The following is a 26,992-nucleotide window of genomic DNA, read 5'->3' on the forward strand; positions in this document are numbered from 1 at the left end:
GTAGGTTAGGGTTTGGGGTGAGGCAGTCCTCTCCCTCCTGTGCCAGGGGAAGGGCATCAGGTAGAGTGCTATCCAGATTCCCAGGCCTGGTCAGTCTGACACTGCCAAGACTCAGGTCTCCAGGGCCCCAAGGGGACAGCTGAGAGGCTGGACTTTTGCCCCATCTTGTCTCTAACTAAGAGATCAGGGAGTGAGTCCCAGGAGATACTCCATATGAAAAGCCCACAGCTCCGCCTAGCCCCTGTGCCTGAGGACAGACTGCTCCAGCCCTGGGTCTTTAGTCTGTGCTGCTGTTACAGGGAAGGAAGAAAACTGAGGTTCTAGCCAGTCCTCTTTAGGAGAAGACAGGTAGGCAAACCAAACAAGTGAGGCAGACGAAACGCCTGATGATGGTGATGAGATCTGAGGATGGTCGCAATTTCCAGGTAAGACCTGAGTGGTAGAGGTGGGAGACATTGGTCAACACAAACACAAACACACACACACACACACACACACACACACACATTTCCTCCCCTATTCCTTATTGCCCCTTCCTTGCTGCTGCTGCTAAGTCGCTTCAGTCATGTCCGATTCTGTGCAACCCCATAGACGGCAGCCCACCAGGCTCCCCCATCCCTGGGATTCTCCAGGCAAAAACACTGGAGTGGGTTGCCATTTTCTTCTCCAATGCATAAAAGTGAAAAGTGAAAGTGAAGTCGCTCAGTCGTGTCCGACTCCTAGCCACCTCATAGACTGCAGCCTACCAGGCTCCTCCGTCCATGGGATTTTCCAGGCAAGAGTACTGGAGTGGGGTGCAATTGCCTTCTCCAGCCCCTTCCTTACTCTCAGCCAAATACTTCCCTGGTGATTCAGACGATAAAAAAATCTGCCTGCAATGCGGGAGACCTGGGTTTGATCCCTGGGTTGGGAAGATCCCCTGGACAAGGGAACAGCTACCCACTCCAGTATTCTGGCCTGGAGAATTCCATGGACAGAGGAGCTGGCAGGATACAGTCCATAGGGTTGCAAAGAGTCAGAGCAACTTTCACTCAAATACAATCTGGCTCTCTTATCCATCATGAGGAGGGTCTTGATTCAATATTCATGACCCTCTACAGAGTCTAGCCTGAAGTCACTGTAGATTAGTGGTCCCCAAGCCCCTGGCAAAGGCCAAGACATTGTAGCTATAATAACAGTGCTCAGGATCCCTACATGATGCTGGACAATTCACTCACAGCTCACTCTACCCTGAGTGACTTTCAGAATCATTCTTTGCCACCACCCAAAGACAGTAACAATCCCCACACCCACTGATAGTTCAGGAAGCCTTAGTCCATCTTCTTAACTTCAGTCCCGGAATGACGTGAAGTAGGCTTATTTAGGCTCATTTCACACCTGGGGTTCTTATAAGTTACATGTTTTCCACCAAGATGGTACAGCTGGGACTCAAACCTGGGTCTGCACATGTCACAGTGGATGCTTTGTTATGACTCCTAGGTCAGACCATTGCCACCCGAGGTGATGATGACACTGTTGGCAGTAGCATGTACAATTCCATATATGAAACCTTACAGGTTTCAAAGCCCAACTTCTCACAGACCATGACCAAGTTCAACTTGCCCAGGACTGAAGGAGTTTCCTGGAAGTGGGATGTTTCATTTTGAAAGCAGGGAAGTCCTGGACAAACACAGAGGACTAGTTGGTTGCCCCAGAAAGCATCCTCCTTTTGTTAACTCCATCAAGAGGAAACAATATCAGAGGAAGCTATATTTGAGGATCATTTGATATGAACCATTGTTCTAGCTCAGTGCAATCCTTATCTAATTCAGTCCTGACCACAGTATTGTTAATTATCCTCCTTGAGCAGATACAGAAATTGAGGCCAGAAAGACTGAGAAAACATGTTCAAGATTACAGTTCACAAGGGGGCTGGTGGAAAATAAAGGTGTGTCAGACCCAGAAGGGATAACCACATCAAAGAGCATGACATTGGCCTGGCTGCCACTGCCTGTTTGCGTGCTCATCTTCCCACACCATCCAAATGCAGGAACTGCATTTGGTAGTTTCCACTGCCTATGTGGTATTTTAATACCATATGTAGTATTTAATACCACTGCATATGTGGTATTTTATATCACAGGTTCTGAGAAAACCTTTAAGTGATCCTAGGGTTTTGATATTCTCAACAGTCCTGTATGGTCGGTTTATGTCCATATCTTATAGATGAAGAAAATGAGACTGACAGATAGTAAATCATTCCCAAAAATATAAGATTCAGTGAGGGTTTACAGTGGGGAGGCATGTCCTCTAATATTTTCTGGTGTATCAGGACACCAGGCTCCATTTTATCTACTACTGATTCTAGCAATATTAGTAACTATTATCACAGTTTATTGAAGACCTATTCTGTGCTACTGCTTTGAATATGTCATCTCATTGATGAGCTACAGTAAGTATACAAAGTATGCACATAATTTACAGATGAGGAAATTGAAGCAAAAAGAAAATAGGATGTGGAGTTTGCAAAGGATTACACAGCCAGAAAAGAAGTCCATCCAGTCCATAGGACATCAAAGCCAACATTCCTAAGGACTGAAGATGTTGACAATGCTGATGATGATAACTCTTGTTTGTCAAATACCTTTGAGCTTATAAAGTAATTTCATCCACTTTAGCTTATTTGATGGATCTTCAAAAGGAAAAGAGGATATTCCCATCATATGAAGAATATCTAAGTGACAGTTATGATCTTTCTATATAATTAGTATCCCTTCTCTACTCCTCAACAAAACACAGATACAAGACACAGAGAGAGAAAGAGAGAGAACTATCCTTAAGAATTTTCTAGTGACTCAGAGGTTAAAGCATCTGCTCCAAGGCCGGAGACCCAGGTTCGATCCCTGGGTCGGGAAGATCCCCTGGAGAAGGAAATGGCAACCCACTCCAGTACTCTTGCCTGGAGAATCCCTTGGACAGAGGAGCTTGGTGTGCTACAGTCCATGGGGTTGCAAAGACTCGGACACAACTGAGCGACTTCACTTTCACTTTCGTGATATCTTACTCAAATTTCACAAGCCTGTGAAACTGATAGCTTTCCTATTTGAAATAGGCATGGACTAAGACTTGGGAATTTTCTTTTTTTATTTTATTTTATTTTTTAACTTTACAATATTGTATTGGTTTTGCCATATATCAAAATGAATCTGCCACAGGTATACACGTGTTCCCCATCTTGAAACCCCCTCCCTCCTCCCTCCCCATACCATCCCTCTGGGGCATCCCAGTACACCAGCCCCAAGCATCCAGTATCCTGCATCGAACCTGGACTGGTGATTCATTTCATATATGATATTATACATGTTTCATTGCCATTCTCCCAAATCATCCCACCCTCTCCTTCTCCCACAGAGTCCAAAAGACTATTCTATACATCAGTGTCTCTTTTGCTGTCTCATATATAGGGTTATTGTTGCCATCTTTCTAAATTCCATATATATGCATTAGTATACTGTATTGATGTTTTTCTTTCTGGCTTACTTCACTCTGTATAATAGGCTTCAGTTTCATACGCCTCATTAGAACTGATTCAAATGTATTCTTTATAATGGCTGAATAATATGCCATTGTGTATATGTACCACAGCTTTCTTATCCATTCAACTGCTGATGGACATCTAGGTTGCTTCCATGTCCTGGCTATTATAAATGGTGCTGCGATGAACATTGGGGTACACGTTTCTCTTTCCCTTCTGGTTTCCTCAGTGTGTATGCCCAGCAGTGGGATTGCTGGATCATAGGGCAGTTGTATTTCCAGTATTTTAAGGAATCTCCACACTATTCTCCATAGTGGCTGTACAAGTTTGCATTCCCACCAACAGTGTAAGAGGGTTCCCTTTTCTCCACACCCTCTCCAGCATTTATTGCTTGTAGACTTTTGGATCTCAGCCATTCTGACTGGCAATTTTCTTCCCAGCTAATCTCCTGTTCAACCCTCAACCAGAAAGTCTACAGGACAACCTAGAATACAACTAAAATGCAGAGTCTCCCAACAAGTCTCCCAATCACTGTGCTTAGTTCTCACATCTGTACATGTTTACATGCCCACCAGCAAGAGACACCTATACATCTATGTGACCTTTGAAAAAAACACAGAAAACAGACAAAGGCTTTGAATGATATAAGTTTTTGAAGCAATATTTTCCTTGCATTTTTCTCCTTTAAATGAGCATTACAAATGAAACCAGCATCTCTGACTTCCTGCTCCTGGGCTTCTCTCAGCACCCAGAGCAGCAGACTCTCCTGTCCAGGCTCTTCCTAGCCATGTACCTGGTCACCGTGCTGGGGAACCTGCTCATCATCCTGGCCATCAGCTCTGACCCCCGCCTCCACACCCCCATGTACTTCTTCCTCACCAACCTGTCCTTCACTGACACCTGCTTCTCCTGCACCATCATCGCCAAGGTGCTGCTCAACATCCACACACAGCACTACGCCATCTCCCACACTGGGTGCCTCGTGCAGATGTTCTTCTTCATGGAATTGGCCCTGCTGGATGACTTCCTGCTGGTTGTGATGGCCTATGACCGCTACGTGGCCATCTGCCTTCCTCTCCACTACACCACCATCATGGGGCCCCAGCGCTGCCTGCTGCTGCTCGCTGCATCCTGGCTCAGCTCCCACCTCCTGGCCTTCTCCCTCTGTCTCCTCATGTCTCAGTTCTCCTTCTGCGCCTCCCATGCCATCCCACACTTCTTCTGTGACCTTCTCCCGCTCCTCAAACTTGCCTGCTCAGACACTCACATCTTTCAGGTCACCATGTTAACTGAAGCTGTTCTTTCGGGTCTGATTCCTCTCACCTGTGTCTTAGTGTCATATGCCCACATCGTTTACACTGTCCTCAGGATCCCATCTCCTAGGGGGAAACACAAAGTCTTCTCTACCTGTGGCTCTCATCTAACAGTGGTCACTCTCTTCTATGGGACACTCTTTCTGGTGTATTTCCAGCCCTCAGCCTCCTACTCAGCAGACACTGGGATGGCAGCATCTGTGGTGTACACGATGGTCACCCCCATGCGGAACCCCTTTATCTACAGCCTGAGGAACAGACACATGAAGGCAGCTTTGTGGAGATTCTTCAGCTGGGGAAAATATTCTACTCAGTAAAAAGCCCTGTCCCAGATTAGAAGCTCAGGCTCTGTGACGTGTTTTATTCCTGGAGTCTTCATTTGCAAAAGTTTGACAAAATCAGATTCAAGGCAGGATGGTGCTCAGCATCACAAGCAGATTTTAAAGATGGAGAATGCCTGACTTGGTGGGACTGGAATACCATCAACTAACCAAGGACAGAGCTAAAGCCTGCAAGAGAAGTAACCAGCAATCTCTGCAAGGTGACTTGATTCCTGGATATAGGTGACCAAGCAGATTCAAACCACAGATTCAAATATCAAAAGATGACATCAGACAGAATACAGGTTCTTGGAGGAAGCTAACCTGTCCATTCAACTACAAGAAATGTTGACAATATCTAGAAGGGTCAAGTGTCTGAGTTTCAGGGTTCATTTCCGAACCCATCTTTGGAAACAACTCAAAGGGATTTAGCTACACAGGCAGAAAGCTGAACCAAAAGACATACTATTTGCTGGGAATAAGCAAGCGAAACTAATTCTAGAAGAAACCTGGCACTGGTAGGTGGGGGCTGGTCCAAAATCATACACCTGGGATTAGAACTGGCCTGTGACCATGAGTGATAATGAATTACTGGAGTACATTCATAACTTTTTGACTTTTTAAGCTGTGGCTTAGTTCATTTTTCTGTTAAAAAAAAAAAAACACTCAGAGGAAATTTGTAAAACATACAAATAGGAAAAAGAAGAAAAAGAAACACTCACTATTCATACATTTAAAGACAACCACTGATAATATTTCACATCATTTCCCTCCTGTCTCCTAAAATTGCTTTTTGTTTTTTACTGTGTTGAGAAAGTACTGGACATACAATTATATAGCGTTTTTGCCTAACTTCATAACATAAGTTGTCTCCACATTAATGCCTCCTGAACATTTGGCTCTCTGAGATGACAGAAGGAAGGATGTTTCCCCATTGCCAGATGATTAGGAGATTTCTATGTGTTCACTATTACAAATAACAGTGCAACGGAAGTCTCTGAAAAGAAATGATTCTTATGTTCATAGTCTGTAATTTTAATATTTTCAAAAGTAGAACATCAAAGGGTAACAATTTGGGGGCTCTTTTATCCATGCTGCCAAAATGTCAAACAAGAATGTTCTTTTGTCTCTATCCACTCCATATGTTGATGTTCACATTTTCCCTTAAATGTAAAAATACGGTAGTGAAATGGTATCTTCTTGCCCTGGTTTTAAATTTCTTTGTTTATTAATAAGGGGACTATTTTCCAGCATCCATTAACCAATTTTTAAAATTCTCTTATTAGTTGTTTATTCATGTCATCTACCTATTACCTTCTGGGATTTTTTTATTGACTTGTATGGGCCTTTTTATATTAAAGACATTATATCCCTGTCTTCATCACCTTGTTCGTAGTTCATTCTTTATCTCTTAACTTTGTGAATTTTTTTTTTTTTTTTTCGCTATTCTGCAATAGCATGTGGGATCTTAGTCTTGTGACTAGGGATAAATCCTGTGCCACCTGCATCGGAAGCACGTAGTCTTCAACACTGGACCACCAGGGAAGTCCCTTAACTTGGTGATTATTTTAAGTGTAAGGAAGCTTTTATTTTATTATCAAATCAAGAAATATTCTTTGTACCTCTTTTTACTACAGTTAAATTTGAAATCCTGCCTTCTGCAGAATTCATGCAAATATTCAACTTTTTTCACTTTCTTGTGTAATACAGTATTTTTTGTGTAACCATACGTTAGTTTAGGATGAAATCATATTGTTAAAGTGGGAATAACACACAATGAGTTTGAGTTTGAGTAAACTCCGGGAGTTGGTGATGGACAAGGAGGCCTGGAGTGCTGCGGTCCATGGGGTCATAAAGAGTTGGACACAACTTAGCGACTGAACTGAACTGAACACACAATTATACTGCTGATGTCAAAGAAAAATATCATAAACAACTCATCAAAACAATTTAGTAAGAAATATACAACCTCAATAGACCTAAGACATATGAGGAAATTGAATCAGTAGCCAAAAACTTCTTCAAAGAAAATTTCAAGCCCAGGTGGTTGCAATAATTTTATAAACACTTCAAGAATTCTACTTTGCAAAACTCTATCAGAGAATAAAAATAAAGAAACATTCACCTATTCTTTTTTAGACATTAGCACAACTTTGTTACCTAAAGCTAATGCTGCTGCTGCTGCTAAGTCGGTTCAGTCGTGTCTGACTCTGTGTGACCCCAGAGACGGCAGCCCACCAGGCTCCCCCGTCCCTGGGATTCTCCAGGCAAGAACACTGGAGTGGGTTGCCATTTCCTTCTCCAATGCATGAAAGTGAAAAAGGAAAGTGAAATCGCTCAGTTGTGTCTGACTCCTAGTGACCCCATGGACTGCAGCCCACCAGGCTCCTCCGTCCATGGGATTTTCCAGGCAAGAGTACTGGAGTGGGGTGCCATTACCTTCTCTGAAAGCTAATGAGAATATTGCAAAAAAAAAAAAAGTACAATAAGCTGAAGAAAATATGTTATCATTACCAAGTTGAGTTTTCCCAGAATGCAGAGTTGGTTTAACATTCAAAAGTCAACCAAAGTAAGTCACTATTTTACAAAACAAAGGACAAAAAAAAAAGGACAAAAATCATATGATTCAAGAAAGCAATACTTTTGAGATGCAAGAAAAATTTGAATATAATCCAACATACACTTATTAAAAAGTCAGGCTAGCAAATAGACATAGAAGCAAATTTTCTTAATATGAAAAGAGTTCTTTTTTCAAACATATAGCATATAATGTGTCATAATCATACATTAAATCCTTCCTGTCCACATGAGGAACAAGACAAAATACCAACACTCAGTGCAACTATACCACATTGTACTTGAAACATCCAGTGCAATGGGATAAGAAAAACAAATAAAAGATATATATTTTCTAATGGAAGAAACAAAACTGAATTTTATTTACACCTGATAGGTTTGATAATATTGAAATTCAAAGGAGTCTAACATTCAAATTATTAATTAGGTGTCTTGAGGCAGAAACAAGTAAAACATAGACACCTTAGTACTCAGTTCACAAAATACACAAAAATCTATTTAAGAGTGACTAAAGCAGTAACTGTAAAAAAAAAAAATTCTAAGGATTTTAGAAGAAAATGCTGAAATATACTTTCCTGAACTAAGGGAACAATGGACAGCATAAATCAGATACTAGTAAAGCATTAAGAAAAAAGGAAAGAACTGAAGAATTCAGTAAATTAAAAATTAAAATATTTATTTGGCAAACAGACTGTAACAAGAGTGAAAAGACAAACCATAAAGACAGAGAAAATATTTGTAATACATATAATGCACAAAGGCATGGTATCTAGAATATTTAAATAGTTCTAGACTGTGTGGATCACAATAAACTGTGGAAAATTCGGAAAGAGATGGGAATACCAGACCACCTGACCTGCCGCTTGAGAAACCTGTATGAAGGTCAGGAAGGAACAGTTAGAACTGGACATGGAACAACAGACTGGTTCCAAATAGGAAAAGGAGTACGTCAAGGCTGTATATTGTCACTCTGCTTATTTAACTTATATGCAGAGTACATCATGAGAAACGCTGGGCTGGAAGAAACACAAGCTGGAATCAAGTTTGCCGGGAGAAATATCAATAACCTCGGATATGCAGATGACACCACCCTTATGGCAGAAAGTGAAGAGGAACTAAAAAGCCTCTTGATTAAAGTGAAAGTGGAGAGTGAAAAAGTTGGCTTAAAGCTCAACATTCAGAAAACTAAGATCACGGCATTTGGGCCAATCACTTCATGGGAAATAGATGGGGAAACAGTGGAAACAGTGTCAAACTTTATTTTGGGGGGCTCCAAAATCACTGCAGATGGTGACTGCAGCCATGAAATTAAAAGACGCCTACTCCTTGGAAGGAAAGTTATGAACAACCTAGACAGCATAATCAAAAGCAGAGATATTACTTTGCCAAGAAAGGTCCGTCTAGTGAAGGCTATGGTTTTTCCAGTGGTCATGTATGGATGTGAGAGTTGGACTGTGAAGAAAGCTGAGTGCCAAAGAATTGATGCTTTTGAACTGTGGTGTTGCAGAAGACTCTTGAGAGTCCCTTGAACTGCAAGGAGATCCAACCAGTCCATACTAAAGGAGATCAGTCCTGGGTGTTCATTGGAAGGACTGATGCTGAAGCTGAAACTCCAATACTTTGGCCACTTCATGGGAAGAGTTGAGTCATTGGAAGAGACCCTGATGCTGGGAGGGATTGGGGGCAGGAGGAGAAGGGGACAACAGAGGATGAGATGGCTGGATGGCATCACCGACTCGATGGACATGAGTTTGAGTGAACTCCAGCAGTTGGTGATGAACAGGGAGGCCTGGCATGCTGTGATTCATGGGGTCCCAAAGAGTTGGACACAACTGAGCGACTGAACAGACTGAACTGAATAAATAAATTATAATTTTAAAAGTTAACTAAAAAAGAAAAATGAACAAAAATTTAGATAAACAGTTGCAAAACTAAGCAATACAAACACTAATAAGTATATCAGGTGTCCAATCTCATTATTAATTACCAAAAGATAAAGTCAAGCCATTGGGAGATGCCCCCAACACACACACACACACACACACACACACACACACCAAGTGACTACAATGAAAGAAACCAACACCACCAAGTGTTATCAAGAATGAGCTGCCACCACAACCTCACTTATTGCTGATGGAAGTGTAAAGTGGTACAATCTATTTGGAAGACAATTTGATATTGCATAGTAAAATTAAAGATGGAGATATCCTAAAACCATGAAATTCCTCTCCTGGGTATGTATGAAAGAGAAGGAAATGCATGTGTATACAAAGAAACATATATAGGAATGATGAAAACAGTACTGTTCCAAATAACCAAAAAAACTATTCTTTCAAAAATAGTTTGCATGACTAATGTGTCGTATTATACAATGTAGCAACTCACAGCAATGGAAGTGAACAAACACCCACCACCTAGAGCTGTCTAGATGATCTCACAGAGAAACAACTGAACTAAAGAGCCAGAAAAGAGAATACATAGTGCATGAGGGCATTTATATAAAGTTCAAAAAGAGGCAAGACTAAAATCAAGTGTTAGAAAGATAACAGGAATCATTTTCCTTCACGAAGGAAGGAAGAGTGATGACGAACCTGCTAACACAAAAGGAATTTCAGACAAGCTGGCAATGTCCTACTTCTGAATCTGGGAAGTGATACATAGGGGATTGGTTCCCAGTAATTTCTTGGGAAGTATGCTAAGAGAATGTCAGACAGAGAAAGACAAAGACTGTATGATATGACTTATAAGCAGAATCTTAAATAGTGCAACAATCCAGTGTGTGAAACAAAAAGGAAGCCAAATCACAGACACAGAGAACAAGCTAGTGGTTAGCCATGGAAAGGGGAGAAAGAGGCAGTGTGGAGGATGGGGAATGAGAGGTACAAACTCTTGGGTGTAAGATAGGCTCCAGGATGACTAATACAGGACTGAAAATATACCAATATTTGTAGCAACGGTAAATGGAAAGTAACCTTTAAAATTGTATTAAAATTTTTTAATTCAAAATAAGCATAAATTTAAAAAAACTATCCTGGAACAATAAGTAAATAAAGTATTGCTGCTGCTGCTGCTAAGTCGCTTCAGTTGTGTCCGACTATGTGCAACCCCATAGATGGCAGCCCACCAGGCTCCTCTGTCCCTGGGATTCTCCAGGCAAGAACACTGGAGTGGGTTGCCATTTCCTTCTCCAATGCATGAAAGTGAAAAGTGAAAGTGAAATCGCTCAGTCATGTCCAACTCTTAGCGACCCCATGGACTGCAGCCCACCAGGCTCCTCTGCCCATGGGATTTTCCAGGCAAGAGTGCTGGAGTGGGTTGCCATTGCCTCCTCCGAAATAAAGTACTGACCTGTATACTCTTTAAGCAAAGTGATGGGGGAATAGGCATTAGTTTTATTAACATTCTTAAGAGAATATGGTATGCTATGCTATGCTAAGTCACTTCAGTCATGTCCGACTCTGTGTGACCCTAAGAAGGCAGCCCACCAGGCTCCCCTGTCCCTGGGATTCTCCAGGCAGAACACTGGAGTGGGTTGCCAGTTCCTTCTCCAATGCATGAAAGTGAAAAGTGAAAGTGAAGTCACTCAGTCATGTCCTACTCCTAGTGACCCCATGGACTGCAGCCTACCAGGCTCCTCCGTCCATGGGATTTTCCAGGCAAGAGTACTGGAGTGGGGTGCCATTGCCTTCTCTGTAAGAGAATATACATGTTTTATATATTCTTTTTATGGAAGATACATTAAAATAAAAACAAACATATCCATAAATTGATTTATTTTTAGAAAAAAAGTATATTAGTCACCATGTGTCCAATAGAGAATCTAAATATTATTCATATCTCTGTTCTCTGAGATCATTAAATAAGAATGTGTCCTCATCTACATGACTTCTAAAAGCAAAGATTATGACCTCTGATCTATTCTGTCTTTATTTTTACTTATTTACTGGGACATACTGTATTATATCCATAGGGCCAGGGCTCTAATAAAAAAGTAGGGACTCCAGGACTGAGATGGACCAGTTCAGGGTAAAGGCTGGGAGGAGAGATCCATGCTGTACCTCACCCGAAGGAGAAACCAGGGGTGCTGCCCATGGAGCCTGGTCCATCTGAATGGAGTTATCACTGATGGTGCAGTGACACATTTCTTCTTCTTTTCTTTAACATTGTATTTTTGAAATTCCAAACTCTACTCTAGATTTTTAATTTTTGCTTTTAGATATTTGATACCAATTTTGTACCTTTAAGAACCCAATCTTCAGTACCCATTTTTTACTAGGGAGCGAGATTACTGGCTTGACTGCTCTCTCCCCCTTTGGACTCTCCTTTTTCTCCACCAGGTCGCCTGTGTCTCCTCCATAACCCTTCTCTACTCTACCCAACTCTGTGAATTTGTGTGTGTTCCAGACGGTGGAGAGCACTTAGGGAACTGATTACTGGCTGGATGTCTCTCTCCTTTTCATTCCTGGCCACCTCTGTCTCCTTCCTCCCTCTTTTCTTCTCTGTATAACTCTGTGAACATCTCTGAGTGGTCCAGTTGTGGAGTCCACATAAGGAAGTGATTACTGGTTAGCCCGCTCTCTCCTCTATTGATTCCACCTCTTCTCATTTGGGTCACCTCTAACTCCCTCTTCCCTCTTCTCTTCTCCATGTAATGCTGTGAACCTCTCTGGGTGACCCTCATGGTGGAGAAACTTTTCATCTTTAACCTAGATGTTTTATCAATGATGCTGTATAGAAGGAGAAGTTTTGAGACTACTGTAAAAATAAGACCGATAACGGGAAGCAGGAGGCTTAAGTCCAAACCCTGACTCCAGGGAACTCGACTCCAGGGAACATTAATTGACATGAGCTCATCCAATGCCTCCATACCTACACTGAAACCAAGCACCACACAAGGGCCAACAAGTTCCAGGGCAAGACATACCAAGCAAATTCTCCAGCAACACAGGAACACAGCCCTGAGCTCCAATATACAGGCTTCCCAGTCACCCCAAAACCATAGACATCTCATAACTCATTACTGGACACTTCACTGCTCTCCAGAGAGAAGAAATCCAGCTCCACCCACCAGAACACCGACACAAGCTTCCCTAACCAAGAAACCTTGACAAGCCACCTATACAAACCCAAACACAGTGAGGAAATGCCACAATAAAGAGAACTCCACAAACTGCCAGAATACAGAAAGAACACCCTAAACTCAGCAATATAAACAAGATGAAGAAATAGAGAAATACCCAGCAGGGAAAGGAACAGGATAAATGCCCACCAAACCAAACAAAAAAGGAAGAGATAGGGAATCTACCTGATAAAGAATTCCAAATAATGATAGTGAAATTGATCCAAAATCTTGAAATCAAAATGGAATCACAGATAAATAGATAAATAGCCTGGAGACAAGGATTGAGAAGATGCAAGAAAGGTTTAACAAGGACCTAGAAGAAATAAAAAAGAGTCAATATATAATGAATAATGCAATAAATGAGATCAAAAACACTCTGGAGGCAACAAATAGTAGAATAACAGAGGCAGAAGATAGGATTAGTGAATTAGAAGATAGAATGGTAGAAATAAATGAATCAGAGAGGAAAAAAGAAAAATGAATTAAAAGAAATGAGGACAATCTCAGAGAATTCCAGGAGAATATTAAATGCTACAACATTCGAATCATAGGGGTCCCAGAAGACAAAAAGAAAGACCATGAGAAAATACTTGAGGAGATAGTAGTTGAAAACTTCCCTAAAATGGGGAAGGAAATAATCACTCAAGTCCAAGAAACCCAGAGAGTCCCAAACAGGATAAACCCAAGGCAAAACACCCCAAGACACATATTAATCAAATTAACAAAGATCAAACACAAAGAACAAATATTAAAAGCAGCAAGGGAAAAACAACAAATAACACGAAAGGGACTTCCCATAAGGATAACAGCTGATCTTTCAATAGAAACTCTTCAAGCCAGGAGGGAATGGCAAGACATACTTAAAGTGATGAAAGAAAATAACCTACAGCCCAGATTATTGTACCCAGCAAGGATCTCATTCAAATATGAAGGAGAAATCAAAAGCTTTACAGACAAGCAAAAGCTGGGAGAATTCAGCACCACCAAACCAGCTCTCCAACAAATACTAAAGGATATTCTCTAGACAGGAAACACAAAAAGGGTGTATAAATTTGAACCCAAAACAATAAAGTAAATGGCAATGGATCATACCTATCAATAATTACCTTAAACGTAAATGGGTTGAATGCCTCAACCAAAAGACAAAGACTGGCTGAATGGATACAAAAACAAGACCCCTACATATGTTGTCTGCAAGAGACCCACCTCAAAACAGGGGACACATACAGACTGAAAGTGGAAAGGGCTAGAAAAAGGTTTTCCATGCAAATAGGGACCAAAAGAAAGCAGGAGTAGCAATACTCATATCAGGTAAAATAGACTTTAAAACAAAGGCTGTGAAAAGAGACAAAGACGGTCACTACATAATGATCAAAGGATCAATCCAAGAAGAAGATATAACAATTATAAATATATATGCACCCAACATAGGAGCACCGCAATATGTAAGACAAATGCTAACAAGTATGAAAGAAGAAATTAACAATAACTCAATAATAGTGGGAGACTTCAATACCCCATTCACACCTATGGATAGATCAACTACACAGAAAATTAACAAGGAAACACAAACTTTAAACGATACCATAGACCAGTTAGACCTAATTGATCTCTATAGGACATTTCATCCCAAAACAATGAATTTCACCTTTTTCTCAAGCGCACACGGAACCTTCTCCAGGATAGATCACATCCTGAGCCATAAATCAAGCCTTGGTAAATTCAAAAAATTGAAATCATTCCAAGCATCTTTTCTGACCACAATGCAGTAAGATTAGATCTCAATTACAGGAGAAAAACTATTAAAAATTCCAACATATGGAGGCTGAACAACACGCTGCTGAATAACCAACAAATCACAGGAGAAATCAAAAAAGAAATCAAAATTTGCATAGAAACGAATGAAAATGAAAACACGACAACCCAAAACCTGTGGGACACTGTAAAAGCAGTCCTAAGGGGAAAGTTCATAGCAATACAGGCATACCTCAAGAAACAAGAAAAAAGTCAAATCAATAACCTAACTCTACACCTAAAGCAACTAGAAAAGGAAGAAATGAAGAACCCCAGGGTTAGTAGAAGGGAAGAAATATTAAAAATTAGGGCAGAAATAAATGCAAAAGGAACAAAGGAGACCATAGCAAAAATCAACAAAGCCAAAATCTGGTTCTTTGAAAGGATAAATAAAATTGACAAACCATTAGCCAGACTCATCAAGAAACAAAGAGAGAAAAATCAAATCAATAAAATTAGAAATGAAAATGGAGAGATCACAACAGACAACACAGAAATACAAAGGATCATAAGAAACTACTATCAGCAATTATATGCCCAAAAATGGTCAACATGGAAGAAATGGACAAATTCTTAGAAAAATACAACTTTCCAAAACTGGACCAGGAAGAAATAGAAAATCTTAACAGATCCATCACAAGCACGAAAATTGAAACTGTAATCAGAAATTTTCCAGTAAACAAAAGCCCAGGTCCAGATGGCTTCACAGCTGAATTCTACCAAAAATTTAGAGAAGAGCTAACACCTATCCTACTCAAACTCTTCCAGAAAATTGCAGAGGAAGGTAAACTTCCAAACTCATTCTATGAGGCCACCATCACGCTAATACCAAAACCTGATAAAGATGCCACAAAAAAAGAAAACTACAGGCCAATATCACTGATGAACATAGATGCAAAAATCCTTAACAAAATTCTAGCAATCAGAATCCAACAACACAGTAAAAAGATCATATGCCATGACCAAGTGGGCTTTATCCCAGGGATGCAAGGATCTTCAATATCTGCAAATCAATCAATGTAATACACCACATTAACAAATTGAAAAATAAAAGCCATATGATTATCTCAATAGATGCAGAGAAAGCCTTTGACAAAATTCAACATCCATTTATGATAAAAAAAAAAAAAACTCTCCAGAAAGCAGGAATAGAAGGAATATACCTCAATGTAATAAAAGCTATATATGACAAACCCACAGCAAACGTTATCCTCAATGGTGAAAAATTGAAAGCATTTCCTCTAAAGTCAGGAACAAGACAAGGGTGCCCACTTTCACCATTACTATTCAACATAGTTTTGGAAGTTTTGGCCACAGCAATCAGAGCAGAAAAATAAATAAAAGAAATCCAAATTGGAAAAGAAGAAGTAAAACTCTCACTGTTTGCAGATGACATGATCCTCTACATAGAAAACCCTAAAGACTCCACCAGAAAATTACTGGAACCAATCATTGAATATAGTAAAGTTGCAGGATATAAAATCAACACACAGAAATCCCTTGCATTCCTATACACTAATAATGAGAAAATAAAAAGAGAAATTAAGGAAACAATTCCATTCACCATTGCAAAGAAAAGAATAAAATACTTAGGAATATATCTACCTAAAGAAACTAAAGACCTATATATAGAAAACTATAAAACACTGGTGAAAGAAACCAGAGAGGACACTAATAGATGGAGAAATATACCATGTTCATGGATTGGAAGAATCAATACAGTGAAAATCAGTATACTACCCAAAGCAATTTATAGATTCAATGCAATCCCTATCAAGCTATCAATGGTATTCTTCACAGAGCTAGAACAAATAATTTCACAATTTGTATGGAAATACAAAAAATCTCGAATAGCCAAAGCTATCTTGAGAAAGAAGAATGGAACTGGAGGAATCAACCTACCTGACTTCAGGCTCTACTACAAAGCCACAGTCATCAAGACAGTATGGTACTGGCACAAAGACAGAAATATAGATCAATGGAACAAAATAGAAAGCCCAGAGGTAAATCCACGCACGTATTGACACCTTATCTTTGACAAAGGAGGCAAGAATATACAATGGATTAAAGACAATCTCTTTAACAAGTGGTGCTGGGAAAACTGGTCAACCACTTGTAAAAGAATGAAACTAGAGCACTTTCTAACACCATACACAAAAATAAACTCAAAATGGATTAAAGATCTAAACGTAAGGCCAGGAACTGTAAAACTCCTAGAGGAGAACATAGGCAAAACACTCTCCGACATATATCACAGCAGGATCCTCTATGACCCACCTCCCAGAATATTGGAAATAAAAGCAAAAATAAACAAGTGGGACCTAATTAAACTTAGAGGCTTCTGCACAACAAAGGAAACTATAAGCAAGGTGAAAAGACAGCCTTCAGAATGGGAGAAAATAATAGCAAATGAAGCAACTGACAAACAACTAATCTCAAAAATATACAAGCAATTCCTACAGCTCAATTCCAGTAAAATAAATGACCCAATCAAAAAATGGGCCAAAGAACTAAATAGACATTTCTCCAAAGAAGACATACAGATGGCTAACAAACACATGAGAAGATGCTCAACATCACTCATTATCAGAGAAATGCACATTAAAACCATTATGAGGTACCATTTCATGCCAGTCAGAATGGCTGCGATCCTAAAGTCTACAAGCAATAAATGCTGGAGAGGGTGTGGAGAAAAGGGAACCCTCTTACACTATTGGTGGGAATGCAAACTAGTACAGCCACTATGCAGAACAGTGTGGAGATTCCTTAAAAAACTGGAAACAGAACTGCCTATGATCCAGCAATCCCACTGCTGGGCATACACACTGAGGAAACCAGAATTGAAAGAGACACGTGTACCCCAATGTTCATCGCAGCACTGTTTATAATAGCCAGGACATGGAAGCTACCTAGATGTCCATCAGCAGATGAATGGATACGAAAGTTGTGGTACATATACACAATGCAGTATTACTCAGCCATTAAAAAGAATACATTTGAATCAGTTCTAATGAGGTGGATGAAACTGGAGCCTATTATACAGAGTGAAGTAAGCCAGAAAGAAAAACACCAATACAGTATACTAACGCATATGTATGGAATTTAGAAAGATGGTAACAATAACCCTGTATGCTACTGCTAAGTCACTTCAGTCATGTCCGACTCTATGTGACCCCATAGACGGCAGCCACCAGGCTCCCCCATCCCTGGGATTCTCCAGGCAAGAACACTGGAGTGGGTTGCCATTTCCTTCTCCAGTGCAGGAAAGTGAAAAGTGAAAGTGAAGTCGCTTAGTGGTGTCCGACTCTTAGCGACCCCATGGACTGCAGCCTACCAGGCTCCTCCATCCATGGGATTTTCCAGGCAAGAGTACTGGAGTGGGGTGCCATTGCCTTCTCCAATAACCCTGTATATGAGACAAAAGAGACACTGATATATAGAACAGTCTTTTGGACTCTGTGAGAGAGGGAGAGGGTGAGATGATTTGGGAGCATGGCATTGAAATATGTATAATATCATATATGAAACGAGTCGCCAGTCCATGTTCGATGCACGATACTGGATGCTTGGGGCTGGTACACTGGAATGCCCCAGAGGGATGGTATGGGGAGAGAGGAGGGAGGAGGGTTCAGGATGGGGAACACATATATACCTGTGGCAGATTCATTTTGATATATGGCAAAACCAATACAATATTGTAAAGTTAAATAAAATAAAATTTAAAAAAATAAAAAAGTAGTAATAATAGGTCATATTTATTAAGCATTTACATTTATGTCATTCTTGATCTAAAACAGTCTTTTTGTGTGTGTGTGCTGTGCTTAGTCACTTAGTCATGTCCAACTCTTTGTGAGCCTATGGACTGCAGCCCACCAGGCTCCTCTGTCCATGGGATTCTCCAAGCAAGAATACTGGAATGGGTTGCCATGCCCTCCTCCAGGGAATCTTCCTAGCCTGGGGATCAAACCCAGGCTTCCCACATTGCAGGCAGATTCTTTACCACCTAAGCCACCAGGGAAGCCAGGGTGTCTATAATTATTATCAAACAATCTATAACTATTATCAAACTTAATCCTCATAACAACTCTGTATAGGAAACTCTATCATTATTCCACTTAAGGCAATGAAGAAACTGAAGCTGAAAAAGTTAGATCTCATCAAGAGTAAAGAGTGGAAAAATTCTGTCAGACTCCAGAGTGTATAATGCTTTTATTCACGACCCTAAACAAACATGACATTGGCCCCTGCTGCCACTGACTGACCTGGCATTCTTCTTCCAAACCATCATAGCTCCTTCGAATTTCACATCTTGGCAGCATATCATGAATCCTGAAGAAACCGCAGCCAATTCCAGCATTTGGCCTCGTCAACAATCCTATCAGGTAGGTTATTATCTGCATCTTGTAGAAGAAAAGCAAAGGTCAATGGGAGTGAAAATATCCCAAAGATTAAAGGCACATGAGGAGCTCAGCAGTAAAGCACATCCCCCAGTAATTTTTCACCACATCCTGGGGCCCAGGTTCACACTGTATCACCTGCTACGCTACTAACAATGACAGTAACATCATTGCCCTTAGAAGCAGCCTGCCCACCACATATGTTATCTCAGTTATAACCTCAAGGAGTCTATGAAGTAGTTGCACATGGTACAAAGCAGGACACAGCGATTCAGGGGACAGTAATTAATCAAAGGCAGACTGAGCATAAGGAACAGAGAAAAAATTCTTATCCCATGTCCAGATTCCAAAGCTCAGAGGTTAAAACATAAGATATTGATGGGCAGGTTGATGATGAGAATGAAAATGCTGTGCCCTTAATGAAAAGGTGCTTTTCAGTTCACAGCGTTCTCATAGCTACATGAATGCAAGGAAATGGTTCAAAGCAAAGAGAGCCAGAACACTCCCATCAGAGATTCCCTAAATCTCAGTGAGCTCCTCTCTGAAGTAACTAACCCTCCTTCCATCGTCCTCAACATGTCCTCAACACTCACACACTTACACACAGAGCTCCTTGTTTTGCCCCCTAAATCCTAGTATATGCATGACCCCAAAATGATCTCCACAGTAAGACAGTGAAATTTAAATGGTTGTTCTAAATTAGGAGTTTGGAATTAACATATACATACTACCATATATACCTGGAGGAGGGCATGGCAACCCACTCCAGTATTCTTGCCTGGAGAATCCCCATGGACAGAGGACTCTGGTGGGCTACAGTCCATGGGGTCACAAAGAGTTGGACATGACTGAGCAACTAAGCACACACACACACACACACACACACACACTACTGTATATAAAATAAGTAATCAATGAAGGCCTACTGTATAGCACAGGGAACATGCTCAATGTTGTGTGGCAGCCTGGATTGTTGGGAAGTTTGGTGGATAATGGATACAGGTATATATATATATATGGCTGAGTCCCTTTGCTGTCCACCTGAAGCTATCACAACACTCTTAATCGGCTATACTCCAAAGTAAAAAAGAAAGTTTAAAAAAACAAGGACCTACGTATAGCACAGAAAACTCTACTCAATGTTATGTAATCAACTATATGGGAAAAGAATCTGAAAAAGAATGGAGATATATATATATATATCCACACACATGCATGCATAACTCATCACTTTGCTGTATAGCTGAAACTAGCACAACGATGTAAATCAGCTATACTTCAATATAAAATAAAAATTAAATCACAAACAAAAACGATTGTTCTGCAGTTTTTTAAAAAGAAAATTAAATTTGAAGAGATTTTTCCAGCTGAATTCCAGTTCAGTCTCATTTCCCACCTATGGGGAAAGCATGCCCCATTACAGGATTCTAGAACCCAAACTGCATCTCTACCCTGATGCCATCTCATCAGAGTTCACAGTCCTATTTGTACATATTTGCAAACCATCATTTACGCCTACTAATGGAACTCAGTGACCTCTTCAAGGAATAGAGAAAAGCAAACCACAGTCCATGGACTCTGTAACATTGAGAGCCTATCTTTATTTAAATAAGATCTGCTCTAATTTCTCTGCTTTTGAAGGAAATTGGAAACCAAACCAACATCTCTGACTTCCTGCTCCTCGGCTTCTCTCAGCACCCAGAGCAGCAGCCTCTCCCGTTCGGGCTCTTCCTGGCCATGTACCTGGTCACCATGCTGGGGAACCTGCTCATCATCCTGGCCATCAGCTCTGATCCCCATCTCCATACCCCCATGTACTTCTTCCTGGCCAACCTGTCCTTCACCGACACCTGCTTCTCCTGCACCATCGTCCCCAAGGTGCTGCTCAACATCCACACACAGCACTACACCATCTCCCACACTGGGTGCCTTGTGCAGATGTTCTTCTTCATGGAATTGGCCCTGCTGGATGACTTCCTGCTGGCTGTGATGGCCTATGACCGCTACATAGCCATCTGCCTTCCTCTCCACTACACCACCATCATGGGGCCCCAGCGCTGCCTGCTGCTGCTCGCTGCATCCTGGCTCAGCTCCCACCTCCTGGCCTTCTCCCTCTGTCTCCTCATGTCTCAGTTCTCCTTCTGCGCCTCCCATGCCATCCCACACTTCTTCTGTGACCTTCTCCCACTCCTCAAACTTGCCTGCTCAGACACTCACATCTTTCAGCTCATGATGTTTGCAGAAGCAGCCCTCTCGGGAGTGGTCCCTCTCACCTGTGTCCTGGTCTCTTATGCCCACATCATCCACACCATCCTCAGGATCCCCTCTGCTGGGGGGAAGCACAAAGTCTTCTCTACCTGTGGCTCTCACCTGACAGTGGTCACTCTCTTCTATGGAACTGTCTTTCTGGTATATTTCCAGCCCTCATCCTCGTACTCAGCAGACACTGGAGTGGTGGCATCTGTGGTATACACGATGGTCACCCCCATGCTAAACCCTTTTATTTACAGCCTGAGGAACAGAGACATGAAGGGAGCTTTGTGGAGACTCCTTGGCTGAAGATGGAGTAGTGTAGTCTTAGTCACTTCAGTCATGTCTGACTCTGCGATCCCACAGACTGGAGCCTACCAGGCTCCTCTGTACATGGGATTCTCCAGGCAAGAATACTGGAGTGGATTGCCATTCCCTTCTCCAGAGGATCTTTCCAACCCAAGTATGGAACCCGGGTCTCCTGCATTTCAGGAAGATTCTTTACTGTTTGAGCTACAGGGAAGACATTCCACCCTGTAAAAAATCCTTCCCCAGAGTAGAGCTCCAGGCTTTTCAATGTGCCTCCTTCTCTAGATTTGCCCATTATAAATTTGAAAGACTCACATTCAAACATAATATGCTGAGTTTTCAGAGCAGATGCATGAAAATAAAGACTCAGATTTGCAGAACAGCAATAAGGGCAATTGGAGAGAGAAAGGGGGACCAGCATTCCCCACAGGGTGACTTGATGTGTGGGTATATGTATCCAGGCAGAGTCAATCGAGAGTTGGGAACATCAAAAACACCAGTGAACACTTTGCTTCTAGGAGGAAAGCCAATAGGAGCAGTGTAGGTTACAAATTCTTCCCCAGCAAAAAATTCTGGCAAGACTAGACAGGTCAGGACATCACTCAACTCACTGGGATGCAGGGACCAATTCTGACCCTACCTTGGAAGAAACTCATTCATGGGGACTGGACTCGACATGGCGAATGTCATATCAAGTAGGAAGAATCTGTATGTTGCCTGAGTGTGTATGCTTATGTTCAGTGGTTCAATCGTGTCCAACTCTTTGCGACCCTTTGGACTGTAGCCTGCAAGGATCCTATGTCCATGGAATTTACTCAGCAAGAATACGAGAGTGGATTGCCATTTGGGTTCAAACCCATGTCTTCTGCATTGCAGGCAGATTAGTTTACTGCTGAGCCACCGAGGAACTCTATGTGATTGCAAGGGCAAAAATATTCTAGAAAAGGGAGCTAGGCACAAAAAGAGTTAGAATTTGTCCAGTTTCATACATCTGGACTCAGATCTTTGTCTCTGGTAGGTGATTTGGTTTTTTGTTGTTGTTCAGTTCAGTTCAGTTCAGTCCCTCAGTCATGTCCAACTCTTTGTGACCCTATTGACTGCAGCACACCAGGCCTCCCTGTCCATCACCAACTCCTGGAGTTTATTCAGACTCATGTCCATTGAGTCGGTGATGCCATCCAACCATCTCATCCTCTGTCATCCCCTTCTCCTCCCATCATCAATCTTTCCCAGCATTAGGGTCTTTTCAAATGAGTCAGCTCTTCGCATCAGATGGCCAAAGTATTGGAGTTTCAGCTTCAGCATCAGTCCTTCCAGTGAATATTCAGGACTGATTTCCTTTAGGGTGGACTGGTTGGCTCTCCTTGCTGTCCATGGGACTCTCAAGAGTCTTCTCCAACATCACAGTTCAAAAGCATCAATTCTTTGGCACTCAGCTTTCTTTATAGTCCAACTCTCATATCCATACATGACTACTGAAAAAACCATAGCTTTGACTAGAAGAAGGACCTTTGTTGGCAAAAGTAATGTCTCTGCTTTTTAATAAGCTGTCTAGGTTGATCATAACCTGTCTGCCAAGGAGCAAGCGTCTTTTAATTTCATGGCTGCAGTCACCATCTGCAGTGATTTTGGAGCCCAAAAAATTGAAGTCTCTCACTATTTCCACTGTTTCCCCATCTATCTGCCATGAAGTGATGGGACCAGATGCCATGATCTTAGTTTTCTGAATGTTGAGCTTTAAGCCAACTTTTTCACTCTCCTCTTTCACTTTCATCAAGAGGCTCTTTAGTTCTTCTTCACTTTCTGCCATAAGGGTGATGTCATCTGCATATCTAAGGTTACTGATATTTCTCCCAGCAATCTTGATTCCAGCTTCTGTTTCATCCAGTCCAGCATTTCTCATTATATACTATGTACTTAAGTTAAATAAGCAGGGTGACAATATATAGCCTTGACATACTCCTTTCCCAATTTGGAACCAGTCTGTTTTTCCATGTCCAGTTATAACTGTTGCTTCTTGACCTGCATACAGATCTCTCAGGAGGAAGGTCAGGTGGTCTGGTATTCCCATCTCTTGAAGAATTTTCCCAGTTTGTTGTGATCCACACATTCAAAGGCTTTGTCATAGTCAATAAAGCAGAAGTAGATGTTTTTCTGGAACTCTCTTGCTTTTTTGATGATACAATGGATGTTGGCAATTTGATCTCTGGTTCCTCTGCCTTTTCTAAATTCAGCTTGAACATCTGGAAGTTCACAGTTCACATATTGCTGAAGCCTGTCTTGGAGAATTTTGAGCATTACTTTGCTAGCATGTGAGATGAGTGCAATTCTGTGGTAGTTTGAGCATTATTTGGCATTGCATTTCTTTGGGATTGGAAAGAAGACTGAGCTTTTCCAGTCCTGTGGCCACTGCTGAGTTTTCCAAATTTGCTGGCATAAACTGAGTACAGCACTTTCACAGCATAATCTTTTAGGATATGAAAGAGCTCCACTGGAATTCCGTCACCTCCACTAGCTTTGTTCGTACTGATGCTTCCTAAGGCCCACCTGACTTCACATTCCAGGATGTCTGGCTCTAGGTGAGTGATCACACCATTGTGATTGTCTGGGTCGTGAAGATCTTTTTTATATAGTTCTTCTGTGTATTTTTGTCACCTCTTCTTAATATTGTCTGCTTCTGTTAGGTCCATACCATTTCTGTCCCTTATTGTACCCATCTTTGCATGAAATTTTCCCTTGGTATCTCTAATTTTCTTGAAGAGATCTCTAGTCTTTCTCATTCTGTTGTTTTCCTCTATTTCTTTGCATTGATCACTGAGGAAGGCTTTCTTATCTCTCCTTGTTATTCTTTGGAACTCTTCATTCAGATGCTTATATCTTTCCTTTTCTCCTTTGCCTTTCACTTCTTCTTTTTTCCATAGCTGTTTGTAGGGCCTCCTCAGACAACCATTTTGCCTTTTTGCATTTCTTTTCTTGGAGGTGGTCTTGATCACTGCCTCCTGTACAATGTCACGAACTTCCATCCATAGTTCTTCAGGCACTCTATCAGATCTAATCCCTTGAATCTATTTCTCACTTCCACTGTATAGTCATAAAGGATTTTATTTAGGTCATACCTGAATGGTCTAGTGGTTTTCCCTACTTTCTTCAGTTTAAGTCTGAATTTAGCAATAAGGAGTTCATGATCTGAGCCACAGTCAGCTCCTGGTCTTGTTTTTGCTGACTGTATAGAGTTCCTCCATCTTCAGCTGCAAGGAATATAATCAATCTGATTTGGTATTGACCATCTGGTGATGTCCATGTGTAGAATCTCCTCTTGTGTTGTTGGAAGAGGGCGTTTGCTTTGACCAGTGCGTTCTCTTGGCAAAACTCTGTTAGCCTTTGGCCTGCTTCATTCTGTACTCCAAGGCCAAATTTGCCTGTTACTCCAGGTGTTTCTTGACTTCCTACTTTTGCATTTCAGTCCCCTATAATGAAAAGAACATCTTTTTTGGGTGTTACTTCTAAGAGGGTATTTTAGGTTTTCATAGAACCGTTCAACTTCAGCTTCTTCAGCATTATTGGTTGGGGCATAGACTTGGATTACTGTGATATTGAATGGTTTGCCTTGGAAACGAACAGAGATCATTCTGTCGTTCTTGAGATTGCATCCAACTACTGCATTTCAGACTCTTTGTTGACTATGATATGGCTACTCCACTTCTTCTAAGGGATTCCTGCCCACAGTAGTAGATATAATGGTCATCTGAGTTAAATTATTGTTGTTAGCTGTGAGGCTATTTTCATTTTTTAAACTGTTTAGTTTTTCTCCAATTGAAAAATTATTTGTGTCATTATGCTGCTGCTAAGTCACTTCAGTCATGTCCGACTCTGTGTGATCCCACAGACGGCAGCCACCAGGCTCCCACGTCCTGAGATTCTCCAGGCAAGAACACTGGAGTGGGTTGCCATTTCCTTCTCCAATGCATGAAAGTGAAAAGTGAAAGGGAAGTCACTCAGTCGTGCCCGACTCTTAGCGACCCCATGGACTGCAGCCTACCAGGCTCTTCCATCCATGGGATTTTCCAGGCAAAGTACTGGAGTGGGGTGCCATTGCCTTCTCCGTGTGTCATTATAGTAAATGTCTAAAATATAAGGAAAATTTTTCAAATCCTTTCCTGAAAGAATGTGTTATGCAAATTCTTACAATCCTTTTCTCTATACATTTATTCTACATTGTTAAGAGATGATTTTTCATGTAATTTTAAAACATGAATGCTTTCCACACTGTTGTTAAATTTATATAAGCATTCTCATAATTAATATTATAGCAGAAGCACCTGCCATGTTGTCGTTGTTCAGTTGCTCAGTCATGTCTGACTCTTTGTGGCCCCATGGACTGCGGCACACCAGACCTCCCTGTCCCTCACCAACTCCCGAAGTTTGCCCAAGTTCATGTCCATTGTATTGGTGATGCCAGCCAGACATCTCATCCTCTGATGCCCTCTTGTCCTTCTGCCCTCAATCTTTCCCAGCATCAGGGACTTTTCCAATGAGCCAGCTGTTCACATCAGGTGACCAAAATACTGGTCTTCAGTATTCAGCTTCAGCATCTGTCCTTCCAATGAGTATTCAGGGCTGATTTCCCTTAAGATTGATTTGCTTGATCTCCTCGCAGTCCAAGGGACTCTCAGGGGACTTCTCCAGCACCACAGTTGGAAGGCATCAATTCTTCGGCTCTCTGCCTTCATTACTGTCCAGCTCTCACAACCGTATGTGACCACTCGGAAGACCATAGCCTTGACGCCGAGTAGTGTCTGATTTTCAACACACTGTCTGTAATCTTCCATTTAGGGGTAATTAGTCCCTGGTGGCTTGGACAGTAAAGCGTCTGCCCACAATGCAGGAGACCCGGGTTCGATCCCTGGGTTGGGAAGATCCCCTGGAGAAGGAAATGGCAACCCACTCCAGTACTCTTGCCTAGGAAATTCCATGGATGGAGGAACCTGGTGGGCTATACAGTCCATGGGGTCGCAAAGAGTCGGACACGACTGAGCGACTTCACTCACTCAGTTCTGTTAATTATTTTTAACTTTACAAATAATAATGCAATGAAGATCAGTGTGAATAAACCATATATGTATAGATTTTCCTATGCCCTTCCAATAAATTTTAAGAAGTGGAATTGGTGTGTGGAAATTTTTTCAGGCTCATGAAATATGTTGCAAAAATAGTTTACAAGGACTTCGCTGGAGATCCAGTGGTTCAGACTCCACATTTCCACTGCAGGGATCATGGGTTACAACAAAGATCCCACATGCCACATGGCATGGCCAACTAAATAGATGGATGTTTTAATGAAGAAACTATCTATAATAAAAATAAAAATTTGCCAAACTGTTAATTATTTACAT

At 41.3% G+C, this 26,992-nt stretch overlaps 3 protein-coding genes across 4 annotated transcripts in view; 2 read left to right on the forward strand and 1 right to left on the reverse strand.

Annotated features, from left to right (window-relative positions):
- The window catches only part of OR1B1 (olfactory receptor family 1 subfamily B member 1), a 184,991-nt gene that overhangs the window by 151,037 nt on the left and 6,962 nt on the right, over positions 1-26,992 (reverse strand). For both annotated transcript variants that reach the window (XM_070799209.1, XM_070799210.1), the window contains exon 2: positions 18,906-19,043. The gene's annotated coding sequence lies outside the window, so the exon portion shown is untranslated. The remainder of the gene's footprint in view (positions 1-18,905; positions 19,044-26,992) is intronic.
- On the forward strand, positions 4,203-5,144 carry LOC139185842 (olfactory receptor 1f45-like). Its single transcript, XM_070799208.1, has one exon. The coding sequence runs from the start codon at positions 4,203-4,205 to the stop codon at positions 5,142-5,144; it is 942 nt and encodes a 313-aa protein (XP_070655309.1).
- On the forward strand, positions 18,966-21,599 carry LOC109565645 (olfactory receptor-like protein OLF4). The gene is made up of 2 exons (XM_070799840.1): positions 18,966-19,025; positions 20,682-21,599. Exons 1-2 carry the CDS (start codon positions 18,966-18,968, stop codon positions 21,597-21,599), a joined length of 978 nt encoding a protein of 325 aa, XP_070655941.1.

Source organism: Bos indicus, chromosome 11, assembly GCF_029378745.1.
Source record: "Bos indicus isolate NIAB-ARS_2022 breed Sahiwal x Tharparkar chromosome 11, NIAB-ARS_B.indTharparkar_mat_pri_1.0, whole genome shotgun sequence".
NCBI classification, from domain to species: domain Eukaryota; kingdom Metazoa; phylum Chordata; class Mammalia; order Artiodactyla; family Bovidae; genus Bos; species Bos indicus.